The sequence below is a fragment of the Anoplopoma fimbria genome, chromosome 20, assembly GCF_027596085.1.
Source record: "Anoplopoma fimbria isolate UVic2021 breed Golden Eagle Sablefish chromosome 20, Afim_UVic_2022, whole genome shotgun sequence".
NCBI lineage: Eukaryota > Metazoa > Chordata > Actinopteri > Perciformes > Anoplopomatidae > Anoplopoma > Anoplopoma fimbria.
This window is the reverse complement of record NC_072468.1, coordinates 7982350-8010060: the sequence shown is the minus strand read 5'-3', so window position 1 is coordinate 8010060 and position 27711 is coordinate 7982350. Positions and strand designations below refer to the sequence as shown.

The following is a 27711-nucleotide window of genomic DNA, read 5'->3' as shown; positions in this document are numbered from 1 at the left end:
AGGACACAGCCAGCCAGGCAGACCAATCGAGCAGCGAGTGGTGCAGCTTTTCACCGCAGAACAAGACCCTGCTGGTGGCGAAACGCCGCTAATTGATCTCTCGATCGGGGGGGGGCAGCAGCTCCACGGCGGGTCCGCGGTGGAGAGGATCGACCTGCTTCCTATTTACCTCTGCAATTATGACGAATAGAAGCAGCATTGTGCAGCTTGTTTGGCGGTATCAGGTATCGAATGCATGATTGATTGCCGACCTTTAAAAAAAAAAAAAAAAAAAAAAAAAAAAAAAAAAAAAAAAAAAGGTGAGGTGAGGTGTCGCCTGGGTGGCGTGTTTAGATGAGGATGAGCGGTGCAGAGCAAAAACATTGCAGCGGACTGCGGATTCTGCACGGCGGGTCGGGTCGTCTCTCCAGCCTCCTCCTCCTCCTCCTCCTCCTCCAGCAGCAGCAGCAGCAGCCCTGCCTCCTGTAAAGGGAGTGGCTTATCACCTTAACGTTACTGGCACACACATGCAATGAGCGACTTTTATTTGTTTTGACTGGCGATAACCTCCAGGACACGGACGGAATCGCCTGGATTCATGGCTGTTTGACAGACAGGCTTTTACGCACCGATCCAGCACAGCAGTAAGGTAAGACAATACTGCTCAACACTGCTGCTACTGTGTGTGTGTGTGTGTGTGTGTGTGTGTGTGTGTGTGTGTGTGTGTGTGTGTGTGTGTGTGTGTGTGTGTGTGTGTAAATGGTGTGTGTGTGCATGGGTTTGGGTGAACAGTTCAGGAAAAACTGTCAGGTTACGGAGAGTAGAGTGGTCCAGTGTTGGATCAGTTTGTTGCAGGTGCATCAGGCCGGGGGTGCAGGTTCCTGGAGTCCTGAAGGTGTCCATCAACATAATGTCTGATACCAATTGCACCATAGCCCTGAATAAAACGTCTCACATAGAGCATGTTTTACTCATACTGTAGCTGGCACCTCTATTACAATTCATAAACAAACAGACTGTTTAGTAGACTGATTCTTATTACATTGTGAGCTAGCTGAGGGGTAATGAGATCTCAGACTCTGACATTACAAAATGTATGAGCCAATTAGTAGCCTTCCTTTTACTGTAATCCTGCAGCGCCGGCCATTAATTAATGTGTGACTAGTGTGTGCTCTATAATGCAGTCTAGTAATTATAATGTGTCTGAGAACCCCTAGTTGCTGGAGCCTGTTTTGTGATGACATCATGACCAAAGACATTTACATTTACAGCATGATAACTTCACAAAGGACTGAACTCTGAACTTGCGTCAGCTGAGACAGTGTCGAGGCATTTTAGTTTGTAAATGAGGAAGAAAAAAAAGAAATGGGGTGGCGTGGAATTTAAAAGAAGTGAGCTTACCAGACCTATATAGCCTTCTTCTAGTCCCTGATTGAGGTTAGCGGCTTGGGGCTACATTAGCAGCTACTAGCATGACATACATGAATATGTGACTGTTGTCATATTGCTGGTTCTGCATCACCGATTTATACTTAAAAAAAAGTAGAGTCTAACACAGTTACAGGAATCCAATTCTCAGTAAGTGGAGTTATACTTTAGTAATTTATTTATGCTCTCTGGTAATATTTTACTTTACTCATCTCTCATTTCCTTATCAAAGTCCACGTATGAAGAGAAAACCAAGTCATGCAGCTGCAATGTAACATCTTGTGTTTTGCATGAGCTGGTGAAGGTCCATACAGTGCTGTTATCTTGGTCATCGAGCCTCAACCTGCTGCTGACATCACCACGCACCACCGAGGATATTTCACAGATGATTGTGTGTCTATCTCCGCATTTTGCATTTTATGGGGCTCTATTTTGAGTTTTATCTGGTCATACATTTCAATGACAGTTCAAAATTAGGAGAGTGAAGTCACAGCAGACAGGAGATAGCTGACACAACGGCTGACCCTGGCTACTTTAATTAAGGTCTCTAACACCTCGGTTCTTGTCGGTTAGATTCAAGATTCACTAGTTTAATAATAAGCGTAATAATAAGCCATGATCATTTAAATTTGTTTAGTGTTTATCTAATTTCAGAGGCCTTGCACCACTTATGATCAGTAATGACAGGATTTAAACTACGTTACATTATGTGACAACTAGGACAATAAGCATGACAGTTACTGCTCCACCTCCTCCAGCTTTTCTCAAACTCTGTCTTTTACTCTCTCTGGAAGGAAGGTGATGGCGTCCCGTAAAGACAGACGCAGGGATCAACTCCCAGTGGAGGAAAGCTACGATGAGAGGAACAGCGTCCCCTGTCCCGGAGACACCCTGCCCTGGAACCTCTCCAAGCACCAGAGGGTCAAACGCTCCAAGTCAGCCTCCGCGGAGGTCCTGGATCCCGCAGAGAGGGCTGTCATTCGTATCGCAGGTAGGATGAACAGAACAACTGCAATGTTACTCTCACACATGCGATTAAGCACGTACATGTACTCAGTGATGCACAAGTGATGTAACCAACTCACCGTTAAGGCCTGATCACAGCAAAATTGGAACATGCAAGCATTTGTTCCCATTGTGGCTCTTTGAACACTTTGTCATCATATACAGAGGTACTGAAGAGGGAAAGGGAGGAAATGCTGGGATAGCTTCTCTGCTGACTGTCATTAAGCAAGCTCATTAGTCGCGAAAAGGATAACAACTTTTCACATTCTAAAGATATATTTGTACCATTGACTTTCATAACTGTCAGCAGTTAATATTATGACAGAGGACAGTGGATGGTACGACACAGCTAAAAAAAACTACAAAATTCATCAATCAAATGTTAACACTTGCACTAGCTGTTGGTCAATGGCTCCATGAGCAGCACACATCTGATGTGTGTGGTCACTTGTGCAACAGACTTGAGACTTTAAACTAGAAAAGGTCAGTGAAACAATGCTTTTTAGCTTATTGTTACTTTCTGTTTGGAGAGGGAATATTGGGGAAATGTGAGCAAGTGTCCTTTCATGAAAAAGGTGAAACACGTGACTTAACAACAATAATATGGAGTGTATTTCAAATCTTGTTTCACACGTGCATCAGTGGGTGTCGTATAGCCCGACTGAAGTGGAAATCAGACGACTCACCACTTTGAAAATCAGCCTTCATAATCCGAGAAAGAAAGAACTTTATTCATAATGTTGACTTTTCCACTTCTGAAAAGCAATTGTTCATTTATTTATTACCTCAGTTCCATTGTCCTGTGTGGGAATGGCCTTGTTTGCATTCTGGGTAGAACTTGTCAGGCAAAATGACATCAATTGGTAGAGAGCTCAGTTTGAGATATTCATCCACAGATAATAAATTCATACTATGTGTATAATTTTTGGTATAATTGTTCTTTTCTGTGTGCAGCAAGAAGTACCAGTACCTGTACAGGGACACTGATAAAGTAATAAGTCCTGAACTTCTGTGGGGGTTGAGAACAGTTTTACATGGTGTTTTGTCAGGATGCTCTTGTTCTTTTGTTGCCCTACTATACATTTGAAGTTGCCTTGACCTGTCCAGTGCAACTTTAAATGGCAACTCACCAAGGAACAGTTAACCTTACTGAAATAATGTAGGCAAATAGGAACAAAAACAAAACATATGTAAGGTTTTTATTCCCCTGCAGACTAGTAGTGGGTTTTGCCAGCTGAACAGGATATACACCTTATACAGTAAGGAAAGGGCAGTAGTAGCAAGAGACTGTAGTTTTCAAAGAGTTAGGTGTGGTTCTCTTTGCTCAAACAATAGACTGGGATCCTGTCCAGTTCAACTGTAGGGATGCTGGAAACGCATTATTTATTTACACTACGTGTTAGAAGTCGCTGTGATGTGCTGCTTGTGAAGAGCTCATGCAAAGCTGACTGCAACAATCAATCAAAGACACAGGTTTTATTAGAAATACCAAGCCCTAATCATTCCTCATTATATGTTATTATCAGTGCCACCTCTACAACATGACTTATATCAGTAATATAATAGTACACTAGTCACTTTTAATAACTGAAATCAACCCCTAGTGATATAACTGTTATGATGGTGTCAATGCTATTAACTGTAATGGCTTATACTTCATCACATTGCAATGCGGTGCAGTAGAGCTCAACTCAGCAGGCTGAGATTATCAGAATATTCACATATATATTAGCATCAGTGTTGGCAGATTTGCCAAAAGAAATTGCATAATTACAAAATGGTGTTGCCATCACGGTCATAAGTCAGTGTAGAAAGGCTAAAATGATGAAGAGATGACTGGTAAATTATGATTAACATTATCAGTCATTGAGACAATCATTAAAACCTTCCCTAAAACATGTTTTATTTGTATGACTTCTTTATCATTGTAATGTACAGTACTCCCCTTTTATGTTTTATTTTTTAATAAGCCAGTTTTAGCACATAACTCTTTGATCAAGTTTGTTTTGGAATGCCGCGTTCCTGCCGGTCTAAGAGGAAGTTTGGATAACTTTAGCACCTACAATAGGCCTGCATCCACATCCTGCACTGCTCTTCCTCTATCAGTCAGAAGGCCAGGTCAGGCTGCGTCAGCACCCACGGGCGAGGCTGAGCTTTTGTTGTGGGCTCTGCTGACCGACTGACTAACTGGCTGCTACAGAATCCCTGACTGTATATAGATGAGCATTTGCTAGAGGGGTATCAGAAGTGGTCTGTGCATTATTGTTGTCAGTGATTAGCTGCTGTGTGGCTGAGGCAGCACTCTAAACTTTCTGTGGTTCTTTAGAAGCATTATGTCTTCCTGAACATAGAAATCCTGCGGTTCTGCCATTTATCAAACAGCATTAGTATCAACTGGATACATGCTGAAAGGCATGGACATCTCAGTGAGAACAAGGCACTCTTGCTTTGTTCTAGCTGCCATTTTGGCAACACGTTACATCGTTTTATGTATTAAGGAGTCTGAAACAACACCTAATTGCTCCAGATTTTAAGGTAACAGTTCAACATTGTGAAAAAAAAAAGGTTTTTTTGCTCTCTTGCTGAGATTTAAATGTGAAGATACCACTCTCATATCCACCCAATCAATATGAAGCTAAAGCCTGCAGCAGGTCAGCTTAGCTTAGCATACAGACTAAAAACAAACAGCTAGCCTAGCTCCATCCGAGCAAATGTAACAGAAACCACCTACTACTCAATAACTAATCTTATTATCTTATTACCTAGCAGTGGCATTACAAGGTTGTAATTAGTAATGAGGGGACTCCATTGGGACTTGACAGGACCATCCAATGTAACCATCAAAGTCTGTTGCATAAAACACTCACTACTCCATTGATGATTTCCTGCTTCCTCTCTTGACACAGTTTGGAATGATCTAAAATTGTTGAGTTGTGTAATGTTTTGACATCCTGATTACCATATTTTTAGGGTAAATCTCCAGGTAGAGTGGGTGCCCCATGAACTGGGACTGAGTACTTACAGCAGCGGCCCGGATTTGAATTTGACCAGTGGCCCTTTTGCTGCATATCGTTCTCTCCGGCCCCCCTCTGGTCTATCTTTTCTATAATTTAATATAGGCAAAAAAAAAGTCAGGTCAAAGGTCATCTCTGATGTATGGTTAAGTCACTTTAGTGCATGCATGAGAGGGTTACACAAGGACTTGCACCATGTTCTGCAACATAACTCAACATGAGGTAAAACGCTCCACCCTGCCCACTTGTGGTTAGCTGTTTTACCTTTCACTCGAGGGGTACGGTACACAGAATATGTCAGATCTTAAAATTTTACTAAAGAAAAGTTTTCCCACATAACCATGGTGGTATAGTTTCCTAAATAGTTTAAGTTGTATCTATCTTGGTTTTTAAATCTCCGTCACAGAGGCTTCTACCGACACCAAAATGCAATGGAGGTTAATGGAATTTCACCACAATACAGCAAATAAAACCAAAACTCTTCTACTCTTGATCTGTCTAGATACCCTGAGACGCCAAAAACACTTATGGTTCTTAGAGTCTTCTGGTCCGTTTATTGAATGTTTTAATAGGTTATTCTGATCTCATCCATGGTTTAATTTTATTAAGTTATGATGTGCAAATGTTTTGCAGTATATCTTCTTCAAACACTCATACCAGGAAGAGAAGTGCTTTCTTCCAGTATCAGGTTACACATTGACTGATGCTGTCAATGATGTGTGTATTCTGGTTACACATTATTTGAAATTGTACTGAAAAGTGCATTTCTGAAATGATCAAATTATGTCATAAGTGGACGTTCTGTAGATATTAAATAGTAAAAAAACAACATTCACACAAACCTCCCAGTGATATTCATCTTGCGTAGGATATGGGACTTTATGGTAGCGTCCATTCTCTCCAACAGGGAATCACAATTTGTGAAGTAATGCAAGAACCAAACGGCAATGAGGATGTCATTACCTTAATCATAAGCATGCATTAGCCATAGCTATTTTTTTTAAAAGGCTGTTATAAAAAAAGGTAATATATCATATGCAATGTGGGTTAATTGTGGTATTAATTTAAGTAGTTCAAGTATAATTTTATTTCATAAATGTTGGCTTCCCCTGCTATCCTAGTGTGTGTGTGTGTGTGTGTGTGTGTGTGTGTGTGTGTGTGTGTGTGTGTGTGTGTGTGTGTGTGTGTGTGTGTGTGTGTGTGTGTGTGTGTGTGTGTGTGTGTGTGTGTGTGTGTGTGTGCGCTCCAGTGTTGGCCTTGAGGGTCCAAGCTGTACTTAAACTCCTCCTAGCATCCCTGCTGAAAGAACTCCTCAATTATTAATTACGAGGAAGCTATGATCTGATACAGAGACGCCGCCACACAGAGACTCTCTCACACACTGTGGCCTAAGGTGGAAATGATCAGTGTAGAGGAAGTATTTAGTATTTAGCTCATATATTACAGGCTTTATGGGGGATTATGTGAGGCACCTACTGTCTGTTCTCCATATTATCAGTACCACTGTGACAGGACAAGAGAAAGGATGCCCCCTTTTTAAGGTGTTAATCTTCAGTACCACATGGACACATACTAAGACTCTTGCCCTCAGGCGGCTTTCATGATAGGGCAATAAAACAGATTTAATGGAAGCATTAGAGCTGAATACATTCATCATATTATGCTTCGCTGTTTCTGTCTGCTGATCTGATTTACCTACAGTATGAAAGCCTCTTTGTGTTTCAAATGGTATTCGTCAGGTTTAAGAAATGTATTGTGTGATCTAAATGCTGGGATTGTAGTTTTCTTAACAATCGCTGGCCTTTACCTATTCTAGGATCTCAGCTGCAGTGAGACTACAATGGCTTATTAAATGTCATCTCATCGTGAAAAGAGCTCTACGCTGTCAAGTGCACTCAGCTATTAGTCCTCCTTCATTAAGGGCAATAAACCATTTGCCCACTAGGTGTCACTTTCTGTTTAAGAGGCCAGCAGCCTGAAAGTTTTCATCCTGGAGAGTCATCACTGCTTCTGGAAAATGTGTCTCACTTCCCACACTAGTCTCAAAGAGCATTGACTGCACAGTGTGTTCCTTGTGCGTTACAGTGCTCTGCCCTTATTTCAGTGGACAAAAAGTGTTGCGCTCATTGAAGGAGTCTATCAGACAGAACATCTTTATTTCTTCCTTTTTTTTTTTTTTTTTTTACAGATTTGACCTTTCCACCTTTCCCCTTTACATACATGAATCAGGGAAGGAATGCTGAACCTCACCACCAGTTTTGAAATGTTGTAAATGAGCCGTAGCGAAATGGACAGACCCAGGCAAGAAAGAAGAAAAGCATACAATAACTCCTCACTACTGCGCATCAGTGCGTTTCAGTTAGACAATGTTTTGGATATCCAGAAGAGGGAGCCAGGTCTGTTTCTGTGCTTGTTTAATGGTTATTACAGCAGCATTGCAACATTATTGCACTATGCTAGAACAGACTGGTACTGGTGATAATGAGTTGATACACTGACAACGAAGAATGATGGAATGTTGAAATACTGAACACAATCATAGGGTTTCTGGACTTTTAATGCCTCTGCAATGCTATTAATCGTCGTCTAATGTCTGCTATACACAATGGCATATGTTCAGTTTTTGGTCAAAGTAGATATAATTTATAGCAAGGGGAGCTTTAGTTGAAAATACAAGAAAGGGAAATAATCACAGAGGGATTCCCTTGACTTTCAAACCATGTCTCCACTGACAAAATAATTTCCATTCTATCAAAATCCAGCAGAGGATAAGTCCTGTTTTAGTGCGAGCCAGCCATAAATTCTCCCATAATAACAGCCATCACACCATTGTTGAGAGGTTTGTCATCTTCCAAAGCCAGACTATCACTCTAGCTGTTGGCTAGTGTTAAACTCCTGCCTGTGTGTGTTTATATGTGTTGTGCACATTCTGGGGTGTCTGTGTGTACACAATGTTTGTTACCCCCATGTCTTTTTCCATCAGTGGTGAGCTGTGCTTCAGTATCCCCCTTGACACGTAAGCATAAAAGATGTGCTGTGACTTGTGAAGACTGGCATCTCATTCTCAGAACAGAATGGTGTGAAAAACAACATTAATAACGTTAATGATGTATCTTCCCTTGTCTTGAGAGTCAGCCCAGCTAGAATATCAAACAGACAGAAACTCACCTGGAAAAAAAAGAGAAGCAGGCTGTTTACTGTCCAGCTGTGTACTGTAGCTTCTTTTACCGCCAATGAATGTAATAAATGGTCTGAATGTTGCTAAATGGATTTTTATAGATTGAAAATGTAATAATATATTTTAGTAGTATGATGCAGAAAATATGTAGATTCATATTTTACAATGTCTATATAGTTTTGAGGAAAAAATGTGTATAGTATTCAAGACAAGAAATATTGTAATAATGTAATATCACATTATTGTGATTCCAATGCATTGCATGATCCTTGGCCTGACGCTACCAATGGTTGGTTGACCGCAGTTTTGAAGCCTCAAGTTTGGCATTTTGGCCGTCACCATCTTGTTTCTTTGCAAGCAAAAGGGACACTATTTAAAAGTGACATGTGGAGTTAAGTACAACCTCACGGTGAATAAGACATTTTTAGATGACCAAAAAGAATTATAATAATAACTTTCATGAATTGAAAACGCACTGTGAAAGGGTTAGAGTTGTGAAAACAAAACACAGACTACTGCCAGACCCGTCAACGCCGTTTTAGTGACCTGTCAATCACAAGGTAGCCTTGCCCCTCAAGCATTCCCTGCTCAATGGTCTATTTAACTCTAAATGGGATCAGAATTTACAAAATGAACATCATGTTGTATTGAGGAAGACTTGAAACTAGCGATGGAGACCATAAACTCACGTTTGCAATGTTTACTAAGGTAATAAATCAAGTTAAAAGTAGGGTCATTTTCTCTGGGCTTCCATACAATCACACTTCTTTTTCCACCAGAGGAGTCGCCCCCAGCTGGGGAACACAACGCATTGGCTTCACTTTTCAGAACTGAAGGTTGTCTCATGACTTTAATACAATGTTAACCGGTTAGTGTTTTATAAATACTGTATTTTTTTTACATGTCTGGTATACAGGATGCAGAGAAAATCATTAATTTAACAGATAAGGGCAAATGCACACACACACATACTACATTACATTACATTACAGTCATTTAGCAGACGCTTTTATCCAAAGCGACTTACAGGAAGTGTATTCAACATAGGTATTCAAGAGAACTACTAGTCACCAGAAGTGCATCTCCTTTCTTAAACAAGCATCTTAAAGCATAAGCCAGAGCAAAAGTATAGTGCAGAGGCAAATTACTACGAAAACAATAATTGCAACAGACTAATACGAATATAATAAGTGCTACAAACTACTACGAATAGGATAAGTGCAGTAAACAAATACGAATTCAATAAGTGCAGCGAACTGATACGAATACAGTAAGTGCTACGAGGAAGGCTCAGGGCAGTACTTCTTGAAGAGGTGAGTTTTCAGCCTGCGCCTAAAGATGGGCAGCGACTCTGCTGTCCTGACGTCGGTGGGGAGTTCATTATACAGAAGCCAAGAGTTCACACACATGTTGAGGGGTTCATACATTGGAACATGTACAAACACATTCAGATCTTCTAATGTGGAAAGCTTGTGCGAGCAAGCTGACGAACACTTCACCCCTGCATGCACCTGTTGAGTATTGTTGAATGATATCTGTGAAACAAACCTGATGCTTCACACACACACACACACACACACACACACACACACACACACACACACACACACACACACACACACACACACACTCTTACATTTTCACATACTCCTTCAGATCACAAGATCATGAGCCATTTAAAGTGGCAGCTTAAGTAAATGAACAGATGTGCTGGAGCCAGATTGGGTTGTCAAGCTATTTAGGAGCTGACATTAAGCTGGACTTATGTGTCACCACTGTGTGTGTCAAGCAACATGACATGATGAGATCCAGTATGAGTGTTAGTGAGTGTTAACGGGGGCTGAGGTGCTAAACGTTTAGTTTTTTAAATATCTTCACCTTGCTTCCCCTTCTATTAGTTAGCAGTTTAAGACTGACTTCCACTACTTAGAAACCGGAAAATGTGAGTGTGGCCTGATGGGAATAGTTTTTGACGAGCACATCTCAGTTACATCAACATGGACATTACACTTAATCATGTTCTGGTTATCGTATATGACGGATGAAGAGTTCATTCTTTTTGTGTGCTACTTGTGGGCTTCTGTTTATAGTTCTGAGCAGTTTTATCAGTCAGAGGCCTTCAGGCCAGAGTCAACATGTTGATGTCATATTTTTGTTAGGCATCAACCCCATTTAAAGACATACATAAGCATTGAGCTGATGTGACTGCAAATATTAATCTCTCTATGTGCACTGGGCTTTTAAAGGGTGCTTCTATGTACACCACCCACTCTTTTTTTAATAAGACAAGCCCCAGCATTTTATGGTGGACATGCACTCTTCATAAAGAATTATGTGAACAATTTGGGATACACAGTTGCACATACAGTTGTTGAATTGAATGTGTATTATGATATGCCTTAATTCATTTGTGTCCACCTTTTTACATTCATGTTATAATGGACACTGAATGCTGTTCCTTAGCGCTCAGCTCTTGCATCAGGTCCACTTATTATATACTCTAAAATAAAATAAATAAAATGATTGTTATCAAATCAATATAGGAAAAAGGAATTTTCTCGACCAAATAAATTCTTAGTTGACTAACACTTGCCTGCAGACTAGTCAATTAGTTGATTTGATAGACAGATCTGTAAAACTGAGTTTCTCCAGAAAGAATTTAAAGAAGCACCACTCTATATCTTTAATTTACTAGAGATGTACTCATACGTTTATAGGAAATAAGCCTTCAGCATTAAAAAAGCATAAAAATCCTAGTAGACTAAGACCAAAAAGACTAACTGGTCGACTTTGAGGGGGAAGCCATACTAGTAAGATCTGAAAAAAAATGTGAAAACATTTAATTGAATGGAATTGGGACTGTTAATTCTGTTTTTGCTTGTTACATTTCCTGTTAGAGAGATTGTATAGATAAACACACACACACACACACACACACACCTCTGCAGCAGCAGAGAGTTTGGAGTGGCCTTATCGTGTTTCCTCTCAGGAAAGAGTCCTGGCTGAAGAGTTCGGCCTTGGCCAAAGACATGTCTGATAATCAGTCTGAGCTGCAGGGATTTTCCTTTTCCTTCATCAAATTTCCACTATTGTGCTTCCGCAGACTCCTACGCAAACCAACATGGAAATAGTGCAGGCTGATATCGTCTTTGCTTCACTACTTTCTGTTTTAATGAGGCGTGTCATCATAAAACTACTCAACAAGACATCATTTTTAGATTTTAACACAGTCTAGCCGGCTTCAGCCATTAACTATGCATAGTATGTCTCTATTTGTTGACACAATCGAAGGTCACGGTTATTTATAATTTTGAATGCCACAACTTATAAAATGTATCATGTATTGGCACAACAAAGCAGATAAATGTAATTAAGATGACCAGTGAAGTCTTGGGATGAATGAATTGTAGTTGTTGTTTTTTTTTTTACCCATAATTCATTCTGGTCTGGGCTGTCATCAGCTTGGCTGGTCAGGGCATCTGTTGAATATTCAGTGGCCACTAGCCCAACTGTTGACGTTCCTGGTGGATGTCAAGGGCATATCTGCACTTTGAATGTATTCATCGTGCTGCAGGCATCAACTTTCTCTGTGTCTGGCTGAAACACAGCAGCTACCAGCTGGAGTTTGTCACTGCGGCACAAACAGGTTGGACGTCTTCTTTGTTATGAGATTATGTCCTGCAGCGACTGGCTGCTTCCGTTTCAAATGTGATTAAATTAAGGCATTAGAACTTGGCCTCAGTATCTTTGAAATAACAAGGGACGACTGAGTATTCAGCCTGATTTCATTTTAAGGCATCTATGAAGGTTTTGCAGCGAATATGGTGATATTATTTTGACAGAAACAATGTTGGGGTTTTAGAGCTGATATATGGACCATTTTTTTTTTTTTTTACAAATATGGCAGCTTGTCAGAAACAAGTAAAATTACTGTTAAGAGGTAGAATTGTTCTTGGCATCTCATTCTGAAATGTCTAGCTCTACAGGAAGTAAGAAATTAAATGTCACAAACCTTTTATAGGCATCTTGGGTTAAAAGCTCAAAAGCCCTCAATCACGTAACGTTGTCATATAATAAAGCCACTTGCTGGCCTACACAAGTTCTGGATATCAGTCAACCAACCAACCAACCAACCAACCAACCAACCAATCAATCAAACATTATTTGTACTGCACCTGTCTTACAGGTTAGTACAGATCAAAGTGCTTCACAGGTGACTGAAAAGCCAAAAATGAAGCCAAACAACAACAAATAAACCAAAAAAAGAAAATCTAAATTTAGTTTAGCTAAGAAAACAGTTGTGGTAGTTAATCAGCTTGAAATAAAAACTAGATTAATAAAATAACAATAAAATAGTAAAACATTCTAAAAGTTATATACAACAAAATAAGTCAATAAAATGGTTAGGATTATATTTGTAACTTTAACATGTATGAAAGTCTGGTTCTTTACTTTCCGCTCACAAGAAATTGTTTGAGTTTTAATACGATACTCTTCACACCTGTTTGAATGGAGCTGATCAGCAAAGCATCCATCATAGAGCCGGATTAACGTCTGCAATGCCTGTAGTGAAGTGCCTTTTTGTAGATACTGAACTGCCGTCAGTTTTATGTAGATTTATGATGATATATTTCATTCTTGAGTATATTAGAGGGTCACACCCAGTTGAATTGAAATCAGTAACGTTGGTCTGACAGTAAGAGGAGTGTATCTCTCCTTCAGCGGTCTTCTACAACCTGCTTGCCATCCATCACAGTCTGATCCAGTTGTAGTGCTACCAGAGAGCCTTACTGTAAGCTGCTGCTCTGCCTCTGCTCTGCTTGCTGCTGTGCTCGTTCCTGGCAAGCAGGCAACGCATGTGTATCTTTAAGAGGAGGGGCCTGACATTTCTATTAGTATTTCCGAGCCGGGCTATGGGAGGGTATGGGAGAGAGGAGGAGGAGGGGTGGTGGTGGGTGGGGATGGGGGGTGGCTGTGGATTGAAGTTGGGAGCTGTGTGGAGGGTTCACACACAGCTGAGAGAGAGCAGACAGAGGACAGCACAGGCTGCCTCACTCACATCCACACGCACAGAGAGCTGACACCAAAAGAGAAAAAAGGGAGGAAGCAGAGAGGAGAAGGAGGAGAAGAAGAGGGTGAGCATGGCCATGTACGAGCCCGCCTTCCTGCCTCCGAACGCCGATGAGCAGGACTTCATCCAGGCTTACGAAAACGTCAGAGAGAAGTATAAAGGTGGGAGCCTGAACTCACATTACAGTGATGACAGCCACGACATGTGATGATGGACGAGGTGTCTTTGCATGCTTGTAGACGGAGAGGCTTCTATTCATTTGTCTATTTTTGGGGGTTTTATTGACTCTGCACAGGTGCAAACATGTGACTGTTTGAACCGTGCTGCTGTGTGTGGAAACAGAGCGGCAGCAGGCGCACGCGCTGCATCTCTATGGTGCTGAGTGTTTTATTGATTGGTGCACATGTTCACTGTCACTCGTCCAAGCCGCCTCTCTGAGTGTGTGCTGAGAGAGTCCGGCGGATTTACAGGAGTGCTTCTCTTTGATATGTGACCCAAGCAAACAAATCCGCTCCGCTGACCTCTGACCTTGGCGAAGCTAAGAGAGGGGGTTAAGTTAAAGTCTGAGCGCTCCGCTTGATTGTTATCCAGTCACAACAGAGGTGAACAGGTGCAGTTGAGCACCAGTGAAATTCATTAATTCGGCGCAGGGAGCTCGAGTTTTCCTTTTCCATTCATCTCAATGTATCCCTCTATCCTTTTTATCTGCCTGTGTGCAGCTCTGCATGCCTTTACTGGATTATCTTACATACTTTACTTGTATGGGGAATCTTCCTGTGGTGCAGAAATGAATCTAGAGAGAGATGGCGGTTTGAAGGATGAGGGCGAGTTAGTTTCGGCGGGTGCAAAGCAAATCCACATCCATAGCAGGGCCAATCCATCCCATAACATATCTCTGCACCCTACTTTCGAGTTTCACTTTTTGCCAGCAGCATCCTCCAGGTGCTTTCATTTCAAAGTTTGGTTTAGGTTTCATCTCGTTCCATATCTCTTGTTAATATTCTCTCATTCTTCCCTCTGTTAGATGTTTTTCCTCCTGCATGTTGCATCTGTTCCGTTCCAACAAATCATCAAGAAGAGGGAACGCTCCTCTATAAATATTGCCCCAGTTTTCTGTTTCTCCCCCCACTCTGTCTCTTGTTGAGGATCTGGCGACTGGGCTTTTGCTGAATCATTGTTGCTTATTTTATCTGTATCAGCATGTTTGCATGTTTTTCTTTGTCAGTGAGTCTATTCCTGTGGATTTCTCATATGTTTCTTCTATTTTTTTTAAAGTGCTCCCTGTTGTTTAACATCTGTGAACCATTCATCGATTTTAGACGACAGTTTAATTCGTGTAAACAAACAGCGTCGTTGCCAGAAAGGCAGCCTTTACTGGCCCCTTTATTGTGTGTCATTGGGTTGGTTTTTGATTGGAAATCCACAGGACTAAGGGTAGATTGCTTTGTGACACAAACCAGGAAGAACGTGCTGTTATCAAGTGCAAATAGCGCTGAAGGCTTTGGGGTTTTTGGCAGTTGTTTTGTTGAAAGAGTAAAAGACTGATAGTAAACTGACTTCCAACATCTACTGTAGAGTAAGGAAATTAGCAATAGGGTTCATTGGAAATGCGGTCCTGAATTTGCAAATCACTGGTGGGACACGGGCTGCTAATCTTCTTGACCATACTTTTATAAATGTAGAATTATGTATTGATAAAACATCAGAATGCACTTGTGAGGGTGTGTGTGTGTCAGATGTCTGTTTGCTGTGCTTTTTGTGTACCAGGAGGTAATGGGAAGCAGGAGCCGGCTCTGTGGCAGGTGTTTATGTTCCAGACGTTCTGCTGGGTTCCTTCCTCGACAGCGTCTCTGCTCCACAGAGGTCCTGCTCTCCTTATTAAGGCACACTGATGTTGTAGCCAATCAGAGAGCTTTCTTTACCTTGGACTTTGTCACGTTCTCCTTCTCCTATTTAAAAACGAAAAATGTTTTCTCATATAACACATAGACATATTCTGCAGCATCCTTCTAAATCATGACACATAACATCATCTTTATTTCTGTAGAACATTTAACACTGTATGAAGACTTGTAACCCTATGAGTCTTATTCCTACTGTTGGGACTCTGAAGGTCTCAGTATACATCATAAGACGTGTGTGTATGTGTGGATATACCTCCTGATGCTTCATAATGGAAAGCATTTAGTCTGTAAACATTCTCAAGGTACCCAGCAGTACCAATGTCTGTGTTGCTCAGATACACATTTTTATCCTGCCAGAACACAACCAGACTGTCCTGAATACCCGTCCTTGTCCATATTCTCCTCATACTGGCACTTACATAGGCAGACTCCATTATTTTTCTCACAAACATATTTGTTGAAGAAATATATATGTCCTACATACTGGCTCAGATACAAAGACTAATATTTCTTGCTGCCATCAGACGGCCACAGCTACTCCACTGGCTACAGCTACAAGGTGATATTATGTAAAACCTTTACTGGATGTTAGAAAGCTGTCTCATGATATCTTAAACACGCTGCCATGCAAAGAAATAATTTGCCTATGTAATCACTGATGCCTTCTAGATACAGCTCACAACTTCCAGGTGTGGATGTTTGCCTATCAGGGCGCTGTCAGCCTACACTAACTTGTGAGGAAAGACTGTCCCCTCATTGGCATGATTTGTGTTTCTTAATTTCCTGTAAATGCCTTTGCTAAGCCGTAGCAAAGAGGATGTTACAACTCGTCAACTATTCATTCCTCTGTGGAGTCTCTGTGTGTTTACATCATTTCAGATTTATCGAATCAATAAATGGTCCAAGTTTTTGTTTTGCTGACACTTTTAAGAGCGGCAGCAGTGGGGCTTTATGGATGGCAATGTCAGCTTGTCGGTTTGTTGGTTCATCACTTTGGTGTAGACTGAAATATCTGAACAACTATTGGATGGATTGAACCCTGGACTTTTCTCAATAGTGCCACCACGATGTTACAATTTGTGGTTTAGAAGGAAATGTTTGGACAACTAGTGGATGGACTGTCGTGAAATTCTGTACCAACATTGATGTTGGGGATATGTTTTTCATCCATTTAATTTCCTCCATCATCAGGTCAAAATGTAGATTTACTCCACACTTAATACTTTATTATGAGCAAAAACTTGAAAAACGAATGACATTTCCATCAGCCTTAGCTGTACTATGTGATAAGTGCTAAAAGCTAATGTTTGCATGCCAACGCACTCAACTAAGACTGTGAACATGGTGAACATTGTGCTTGCAAAACATCAGCAGCGTTAGCTTTGTCATTATGAGCATGTTAGCATACTGGCTTTAGCATTTCGTTCAAAGTGCTGCTGTGCCTAAGTACAGCCTCTTTTAACCTGCTGGCATGGCTTAGATAGCCAAGCACTTTTTAGAATCTTTAGATTGTGTTTATGCTTGCAGCATCGGTGAGGGTTGCAAGTGTTCGCACCGCCAAATTGATGTCCCACCATCAGACACGGCCCTTCGAAGGGGTTCTCTGCTTCAGGTTTTCACCTGGCAGTGCACATCAAACATTTTACGTAGAATAAAACACCCAACAGTTTCCCTGTCAAGATTCCGCGTCAGCTCATATATATATATCCCTTCAGAAAGTATAACCAAAACTTTAATCTTGTTCATCTCTGTAAAAGGTAGTGAAAAAGATACACTTCCAATCTCATTTATAGATCATACTATAATAATGTCTACAGATGGTGATCATTTCCTAATGGTAAAATATTTGATTCAACAAATTTAAGATAAAAACAACAAAACAAGAAGACTAGAACATAAATATCATGGTGGATTTAATATCAGTTATATTTTCCAATTGGGTTGAAATGCAATTTTTGTCCATCAGTCGGTCTGCTGCTTTCTCTGATGTTACTCACTGCTGTCTCATTGTCTGCTCTAAACTGTAGCCGTCTGGACGGTAAAAGCCTGGCTGTCTTCCCACTGTCCTCTAGTGCAATTTGTGCAAGCAGCTGATCTTGATGTTGCCGGGCGGCCTGAGCAGGGGGTTGCCCTGTTCATGACGGGTTGACTGCTGAGGGTGCACAGTCACGGCTGGAATCCATATTTCCCCCCACCGTGTGTCCTGCGAGGCCCCGTCCTATGCCCCGCAGGGCTTAAAATAACACCTAAATTTAGCCGTGGCCATGTTCAGCCGGCCAATTAAACAGTTATTTTTGGCACGTCTGATTGTCTGCTCAGGGTAATTTAAATTCCAGTTTCTTCTTGCCGGACAAAAAAAAAAATCAAACATTTGTGAATTATTAAGTTCAAGTCTAGCTTTGATGTGCTTAAAAGAAACCGCAGTGTCTGACAAGAATATAAACCATAATGAACGCATCTTTATTTTGACAGTGATGACTGTATTAATGATTTCTTTTTTCGACCATTACCAATATAGACATACAGTGTAGCTATCTTTCTGAATGACTGCAGTGGAGGGTATTTAACAGAAGCCTATGTGTCATTGTGTGAGGTGAGGAGTGGAGTGGGAAGTGATCTATCACACAGACTTGTGAATGAACGAATCTTTAAAAAGCAGAGAGGCGACTGAGAATGTGTGAGTGTGTTTGCATGCTTAAGTAATGTGTATTTTTAAAACCTACTGTTAGGGTGTGTGTCTGTTTGAAGCAGCTGATTGAGTGAGTCGCCTGCAGGATCCCATCGCACACTAGTGACTGGTCAGAACTTGTCGCTGATGCCAATGAGGAATTTTCTTTTCCTGTCCTGCTTCTACAGTATGAAAAATTACTTTACTTTCGAAAAGTTGCGTTTGGCTCCTGAGCGCTGACAGACATCTTAGAAATGTAGAGTTCTTCTTTTGCCATCGTTTCCCATGTGTTTCAGAGTCCTATGTTGGCTGCCTGCCAAATGTTGAGGAGTGCTAACAGAGAGGTCGGAGAAAACAATAGACCCGCGAGAAAAGCACTTGACCCGCAATAAGTGGTAGCACTCACTTATGAGGTACTTATTCCAAAAGTTCAATAAGTTCTTATCTAGTTTCTGTTTCATTGTGATGTCAAACACGAGTTGCCCCTCAACTCTCGCTATTACCACTTTTAGTCCTTTAATTACGTGACATTGCAGAGAGACTAATACAGTTATAATAGCGACATTAACAGCATTAACAACAAGAAAGAATGGGAGAAGGTACATCTAACCAGTCTCCTGGCTGCATTGCATTATCGGTCTATGCCCTCCGCCTGAAGAGTAGAGAGAGTTATCTCTGCCTACTACCACTCTGGTGGATTTGCATCTTCACTAACTGTCATTTAATGTCTAAGCTAGAATTTCTCTCCAGCCAAACGAAGATAAACTAGACTGAGAGTCTACAGCCACGCTAGTGGCTCTCTGAGCTTTGAGCTAACATTTATCAGGTTATTTAGTCCCACTGGCCAACCGGTCAAGGCAAAAAATACAGCTTCAGAACAAAATGTGTCACCTATTACACATAACACACGTATAAGAACCTTAAATAAGTATGATGACTGTTTTATTGCTGCCAGTAATATCAATTCAACTTTTGCAGCTTATTTTCCTTCTCCCACTGCAGTTTAAACTGTTCTTCAGCTGGAGCCCACTCTGGCTCTACTACTACAAACACAAAGTGCTGAATTCATATTGAGGTCAGTTATACACGGATGTCAGCGCCAGGTGAAACGCTCATGGAAAGTAGGCCGTTGGTTCAAAATCTGTAGATTTGGTGTGTGTGAGCCTTTATTCAGTTGCATTTTAGGACATTTCCCCCAACTGCAGGTCAGCCAAACAGTGCCCTTTTAGAGTTGAAGCTGCCAGTTACCCGCCATTCAAACCAAACAGGAAAATCTCTGTAATGGAACTGTTCTACTATTATATTTACTGTTAAGCCTACCCACTGAAATGAAGCGCCCCATTAAGCTTATGCAGGGTGTGTCCCTGTGTAGCGTGTGTGTGTGTGTGGCTCAGAAAGTGCTTAGCTTTGTCCCCTTTGCCATGCTGCTGCTTTGCTGTGAGAGTTGTCACAATTTTGTAGCCAAAAAGACAGTGGGTTGTTCCTGTTTTTTTATTTTGTTCGTTTTTTTTTTTTTTCATGTGTGTCAGCATCCTGCTGCCTGGGATAGATCAGTGCTGACACACAGCTCAGGCCAAAGGTTACTGTGGGACAGGGCTTGAGCACGACTATGCTGGGATTCCTTCAGATCCTTTTATGGGGAGAGAGAGAGAGAGAGAGAGAGAGACGGAAGCTCCGGAGGGATGCTCCCCAAATCTGTCGGCTTTCCCGTTAAACGCTCAACAATTTCCCAGAGCAGAAGCTGCTGTTCTTTTATGCTTGAATCTCTGGTGTTTTATGACTGTTAGTGTGTGAGTGGGGGAATGTGTGAGAGAGAGAGGGAGACAGAAAGGAGGTGAATAAAAGTAAGGAATAGAGAATGTTTACAAGAGACAGGGATGTTGGATGCTGTTTACAGTTAGCGATGAATATATACTGAGATACATAAAGCAATAAAATATTATACAGAAATGTTTTGACACTAAACCAGATTTTTAGAATACAGAGGCCCAATGTAGCCCATGACAGCTAGCTGTATTTAAACAAGCAGCTTGGATTGCCAAATTTAAAAAGAAAGCAAACACAAAAAATTGCCTAATCTGTGTTTTGTAAACTTCTTTTCCAGCCATAGTCCTGTGTCCTGGGTCAACTTTGACAGACTGTACTTGCTTGCATTTTCTGTTTGACCTCCAAATGAATGAATTCTGCATCAATTCCACATTTTGGAAGCTTAAAAATGTCAATGTGCTGACAACCTTTCTTTTTCTTTTGTGTGCTGTCTTTAGTCCTGACCCTGTACTATCGGGTTACTTCAGTGTCTTTATTAAGCAATCAAACAACTTTCCACTGCAATCAAAAAATAGATTTAAGAGCAAAAAAACTATTGTCCCTTTAGTCAATTTTTTTTTTTTTATTGCAAGTAAAAACTATTTGGGATTAAAAAATGTATTAGCGCAAATCCAAAAGTTATGATGCAAATCCAAAAGGTTTGCTTGCTAAAACTCTCTTTGATAGAATAATAAACCCAGCTTGGTTCAAATGTCCGCACTTGCCATTATCCTTGCTTTTCTTTCCTCCTTTGAACTTTTTTTCTAACGATAGAAACCAAAAAATGTCTGCAATAAACTGGAAATTTAAATGAATTCATTAAAATCCAACATTCGTCATAACCAGCACTTTCTTATATTACAACAAGTTACAGGATCTTTTGGCATTTAACTCATAATTGGAAACACTGATGTGCCTTTCCCAGCCTCAAGGACATCAGGAGTGTTTTTGATAAAATGTACAAACTGAAATTCAGACCCCCTGACTTAGATACAACGTCACCTTCAACCTTCACAAGTTAACATGATGCTAATGTATACAGACCTCACACACATTCAGTTAAACCCATTTAAACTCTGACTCAGCCTTTCAGAGTCATGCTCCTGCCTGAGTGTATGACATTGCTGAGCCAGACACATGTATATCTGCTGTCTCACTGCCTATTGCTGCGCAGCAGTCCTCTAGATGATCATGTCCGCTACTGACGGCCCTGATGATCCCATTTAATCTGACATCTTGTTTGCGTCGTACTGCAAAAGAACTGCTTAACCAGCAGACTGAGTGGCAGCTTTCAGTTCATTATGCCATCATGCATCACATTTGAGCACCAAACCTTTCAGTCTGCAACTTGCCAGGGTTGGACCTGTAATTTTAACACAAACCAGGAGCCTTGTGGAATCTCCCCCTGATTTTTTACAAGGGCTGAAACACATGGCTTTGTGGTTTGAGAGGGGAAAAAAAAGTGTGGAAAACACATTTGTGTGGAAAGTACTTAGGTTGTAACACCTGGGTTGTTTCTAACACAAAGACTCTCTGTTTCTCTGCTTTGTACTGCAGGGTGCTTTATAAAGTCCAGTATTAGTCTGGGATTGTAGCTTCAAGGCTCCAATGAGCCATGAAAAAAGTAAATTGGGGAAAACAAAAACATCCCTATGTAGTACAGGTTAACACACAAACACACACACACGCTCACATGCACATCGTTGGAGCAGCATACTACTGTAGATGGAAAGGTCTGTTTAAAAGCCAGAGGAGTCACCACCTCCAAAGCTTGGAGAACATTCCCTCCCCCTTGTTTCCCACCCCTCCCCTCTCAAATGAAAATGAAAGTTGTACATGAAAGTGCATGCATCTGTGTGTGAGAGAATCAGGTAGATAAGGGGATGAAGTGAGAGATAGATGTGTCAACCAAAAGCAAAGGAATGCTTGTGTTCATCGATGTTGTTAAAGGAACAGTTCAACAATTTGGGAAAAACTCTTTCTACCATTAGATGAGCAGATTGGCTACACTGTAATGCCAGTATGGTAAATGCAAAGCTAGAGCTAGCAGGCAATTAGCTTAGCTTAGCGTAAAGACTGGAAACAGAAGACAACAACTAGCCTGCTTCTGTCCAAAGTTAAAATAAACCTCCCAACTAGCATCTTCAAGCTCTCTGATTAACATGTTATATCTCCTTTCTCCACTGTTTTGCCTGGAAACCTTACACTGACGACATTACAAAAAAATAATGATTGACTAAAAACTCACTGCACCCCCGCCAAGAAATAGTCCTGCACATAATTTAAAACCACAATTCTGTTTGTATGCAGATCAAAGGAGATTTTATGTGTTAATTAGTAGAACTAGGTACTTGTGTCTACTGGACAGAGCCAGGGTAGCTGTTTTCCCCTGCCTCCAGTTGTTATGCTAAGCTAAACTAAGCTAATCACCCACTAGATTTACTTTCATTTTTGTCCTACCGACGGTTAGCAAGTACTAAGATAGACTTACTATGTAGAGTCCTTTCTAAGATTGACGCAGAACGAGTTCATCTTTGCACTCTTTCTTGCATGTAGTTGTTGGTGAGTTTACACAGATGTTGTCCTGGTCTGAAATATCCTTATTTCTAATTTTAAGTAATGGAATGTCTTAAACCACAGACTGCCGGTCCTATTTCCTCCGCACAGTGACAGGTGTTTGGGCTTTATCCTGAGACTGCCCCTGTAGAATTGTGGAACCAGGAATTGAAAAGGCATGTTTGATCTGAAACAAAAGCTGTTTTGCCAACATTTGACCCTTTCAAAAGTGTTCAAAATGACCATGAATTTAGTTCCGTTCCATTCCCTTATTTTGGAAATGGTGAGAGAAGAGTGTGCCAGTCACACGGAAAGCCCTGTATCTGCCTCGCCACTGTAAACACCCACCAATTTTCATGAACAGAAAGAAAGCAGACACATAAGGACAGGATTCTGTGAAAGCGGACAGTGCACAGGCTGTTTGACATACTCTTACAGTAATTAGAGTACATCTGTTCAACAGTTCTGTTGAGTTGATGGAAACCTCTGTCTCCGCTGTGAAGGAGCACTCTGTTGAGGGAAGACAAGAACTTTTTGATAGCTGGAGTAATTTCATTCACATTGAATAGCGTCCAGATTCTGGAAGCCAGAGCGAGTGGAAACATTTCTGCTTTATTGCCAACGGTACTGAAATAGACTTTTGAGTTACTACATTCAAAGTGAGTAATAATGGAAACACCCCTCCGCACATGATCTGACGCGTGGGGATGTGTATTACCTGGTAATGATTTATTAGAATAGCGGCCTATTTATTAGTCAGCCCTGTCATTTTCTAACACTGACAGGCAATGAGTTTATTGCTGGTCAGTGGTATTCAGGGCAACTGGAGCCGGTCAGCGTGACGGTCACCACACAGGCCGGGAATGTCACAGCAGGTCACCCCACACAGCTGACAACGTGGGGGAATGTGCCCCACGACCAGACACACACACACACACGCCCCAAACACATTCTACATATGCATATATCTTCACTCACACGCACACCCTCGGGGACTGCAAACGCGCCACAAGGAATAACTTGTTACATTCTACTCTGTTAGCAGATCGGCTAATCTCTTTGGGTCTGAGATACCAAAGACGGAGGAGTAAAGCTTGTTAGCAGCTCCAAATACTTTCCGCAGACGTATTCTCTCCGGCTTTGACAAGAAGCAGTTAGTTAAAAACTACCCTAAATGGTGTGGCTGACTCCTTGGTTTCGCCAAAAAAGGGTTGTGCAAACTGGCGTTACACAAAAAGGGATGATTTGTTTCGGAGATAAAGCAGCTTCTGAGATGATAGAAAAGTAAACAGGGCCTCCGGTGCGTTCGTGTGTCTGTTGACCAGCGGGTCTCTGAGGGGTGTGCCCGTTCTCCCTGTGACCACGGGGTCAACCAACAAACCCCATAAAAATTGCCTGTTGTTTGCTTTCTTATCTCAAAGTTCAAATCACTGCTAATTCTGGCCTTCCTGTACTGCTGTAGCTGCACTATGACACGGTCTAACTATGTTGTGTCGGGACACAAAGAATGGCCGGGCTCCAGTTGCTCTCCCACAACCTTTCATCTCATCAAGGTTGTGTGTTTTGAAAAGTGCATTTGCGTGGAATGAATCCAGTTTGCAACATATTACTTTTCTCTCACTTAGTTGTTACAGCCGTACACACACACTTGATGTGTAGCAGAGTCATGGAAGCTTACACGAAGGGGAGGGGGGGGGCATGACCTCCGTTATACATCATTAATCGTTGGACTTTATGTTCATTCCATGAATTCACAGCTGAAGGCCAGGAGTGATGGTCATGGATATGATATGACTACATTACTCACTTAGTTGACGTGTATACTGTTTACTTAAAGTTGTGCCTAGAGCAATGTTGCACTGCTGAAGGACTTCTACAATGATTTCCAACAGTGCAGTATGTCACATGTAGACACAGGGGGTTTCTAATAACCTAAAGAGTGTTTTACAGAAAGACAAAAAAGCAAGAAATACACCAAATACAAACTTAGAACTTCTACTTTAAACAGATTATTAAAGACCAAATAAAAAATGTTTAACCAAGGTCAAATTTGGAATACAAAGTGACAGCCCTCTTCTGTGTTTTGGTCAAGGGATCAGTTGAAGTCCAATATAATCCTCCATGAGTCTCGACTAAAAAAACAAGGTCTGCTGAATTATACTATAGTGAGACCAGAAATATAATCAGCTGCCAAACTATGTCATTTGACTTCCAGTAGGAGGCAGTCGACTGCACAGACCGCTGTCATTTTTGGGAGAGCTGAAAGGTCTGAAAAAATCAATGTAAATCTGTCAGACATGTAGGAAGAGTCCCTCCATCCATCCTGGGAGCAGAGCTTAGGGAACCAGCCGTCAGAGCGGCGCCTCCGGCAGAAACTCCCCGTCATGCATAGCAGAGACAGAAAAAGATGATGAGGTACTCAGGGAGTGTGGGAGAGCAGGAAGACAGGAAGTAGGGAGACCGGGTGGCTGAAACGAAACTGAGACAAATAAGAGATGCTAAACAGAAATTAAGAGGAAGAAAAAGCAGAGCACGTAGGAGCATTGATCACTTAACATTGATCAGGTTTGTGGTTGCAGTTTGATTAGATGAAGAGACGAGTGTAAGGTGAGATGGGAGGCCTGTTTTCATGTTGGGCCTCTTCTCTCCTACTGGAGAGCTTTTATGTTTGGTTTCCAAAACTGTCTCTGCTAATTCAGTGGCATGATACTTAGTTTTATTCATACTCATACTGTACACAAAAATATATACTGGTTACAGAATGTTTAATACTAAAGCTGAAACAATTAGTTATTAGTGCCATGACAGAAAATAACAATTAAAAAAAACAATGTTGATAATCTGTTAATCTGTAACACTGGTTGTAGCTTCTCAAATGGAAATTATATTCTGGTTTTCTTATCCCTCCATGGTTGTAATGTGAAAAAAACTTTTACCACCACAGTCTTCCAGAGTACAAAGTGATGCCTTCAAATTGGTTGTTGTGTCATGAACAGTCCAAAACCCAAAGATATTTCATTCACCACCATGAAGCTGTAGCAAGACAATCTTTGGCTCTTTCACTTGAAAATGTCCAAAATAATGAACCGACTTTCAAAATAGTTGATGATTAATTGTCTTTCAATCAACTATTCAATCAATCAAGTAATTATTGCAATCTGAATTTCTTCGAGTTTTTTAGTATTGTGCCAAAACTTCAGCTTTTGCGAATATTAACATATAATCACTTTGTGTATATCTGCTAGTATTTGCTTGTATTGAAACATGTCAAAAAGTTAAAGATTTGATGCAAAGATGTAATATTAAGTTAAATTGATCTGACTCACTTTCACTTTTACCAAAGGTGTCATTTAGATGGAACACAACATGAGCCGCCTCTCATTTGTTTCTCTTCCCAAAAACAGCATGACTTTCAATTTCTGTCTCTTAGCTCATGTTGTCATCTTCCCTGCTGTTTCTACAACAGTAAACAAAGCACCAGTGGCGTGGCATACCAGTATAATCTGACTGGTTTGAACGGTGACGAGAGCCCGCGGCAGTGTCACGCTTTTCCATCCACACACGCACTGCCAGCTCCCTGTACTTTCCCCTCAAGGCCCATGGGAGGCATCGCTTGGCAAAGACAGTGTTTCCAGCTTCATGAGAGCGTCCAGCTGACAGGCCTCTGGAGTCTTTATGCCTCTCCCTGTAGAAGCACTGCGGGTTTAGAGTATCTGATGAAAGGGGTACATTCCATTTATTAAGTGTACATATCACTAAGTGAAGTATTCATAATTTATGGAAGTGTTCAACTACTCTTACATTTACCACTGCTCTTGAGAGTACATCGTTGTGAATAAGACTTTATTTAATATTTAGTTTTCATACATTGTTCATAATCTTCTTGTACATTCTAGCACCAAAAAGGATCATAATATTTAGTTTGCTGTCAGCTCCTCTCACTTCTCTTGCCGGTTGAGCTTATTTGGGCTTCACAGGGTAAGCACAGCCCCTAGTGGATCATTGTCCTCACAACAACAGACCTGACAATCAAAAAAAGTAAGAGACTTTTAAGGAAACATCTGAGGGGATAAAAAGCTTTCCAGGACATCTAGAACGGTAGCTGAAATGGATGACCATCATATTCCGTTGCATAGCAGGGCCTTCGAGGTCTTCTAAAATCATCTTTTAATCAAAGCGTGGATTAACCTCATCTCTTCTCCCTCAGTAGCTGAGTCTATATAAAGGTGAAATGACAGCATCCCTCCAGTTATGATGTTGGTCCAGATCCAAGCAACTGTTTCTCAGTGAAAGCCAATGAGTCAGAGTGTGGGTGGGGGACCTTTGGGGCCCTAGCTTGCTCCTTGTCCACTGAAGAAATCTCTAAATCCCACCCTCCATCTCATCTTTCTGCAAATAGGATTTGACTCGGAGCAGAACCTTCCAGTGTCCGCCTATCCGCTGTGATTTATCCAAATCTCAGAATGGGAGGCTCTTGATAGGGAGCGACCTCACACAACATGAAAAGCCCCCGTGGGACCTGGCCTTAGGTCTTTTAAGGGTGGTGCATGGGAGGAACCCCACAGGGGTCATTTGCTCCGTGCAACGTTTTCCCCTCCGTCTTAATTCCCAGAATTCCTCAGCAGTCATGCTAGTATCATTATGGAAGGAAAATCAGCTCCCTGTCAGGGTTTAAACAGCTGCATGATTGGCTGTTATCATGGATGCATTCATTTTCAGCTTTGTATGCACTTACAAGACATTATAATCATACAAAATGATGATTTAAGAGATGGCTCTCAGTAAATTATAGCTGAAATAGCTGAAACAACAATGTCTAACAAATAGATTTACTTTCCCTTCACAGTACACCACATCCCTGATTAACAGGCTGTGATCTGTTGTATTCATTCCCTTGGCTTAAATATTCTATCACAGGCTAACACAGAGTCCGTCTCTCTCCGGCGTGGAGGCTGGTCTCCTGCTGACTGCTGCCCAGGGCTCATTGGCCCCGGCACATTGGGCAGGAGCTTTGAGTGGCCGGGTGACCTCAGACAGAAGGAATGTTTTGTCTGGATGTCCACAGCGGGGCTACCAGTCTGATGTAGACCGAGCCGAAGGGA

At 41.3% G+C, this 27711-nt stretch overlaps 1 protein-coding gene across 1 annotated transcript in view; it reads left to right on the top strand.

Annotated features, from left to right (window-relative positions):
- The first annotated feature begins 545 nt into the window (after window positions 1–545).
- Window positions 546–27711, top strand: part of plecb (plectin b) — a 126144-nt gene continuing 98978 nt past the window's right edge. Inside the window, exons 1-2 of the mRNA XM_054621526.1 lie at window positions 546–628; window positions 2202–2398. Coding sequence (XP_054477501.1) covers window positions 2209–2398 — 190 coding nt within the window. The 5' untranslated portion in view covers window positions 546–628; window positions 2202–2208. The remainder of the gene's footprint in view (window positions 629–2201; window positions 2399–27711) is intronic.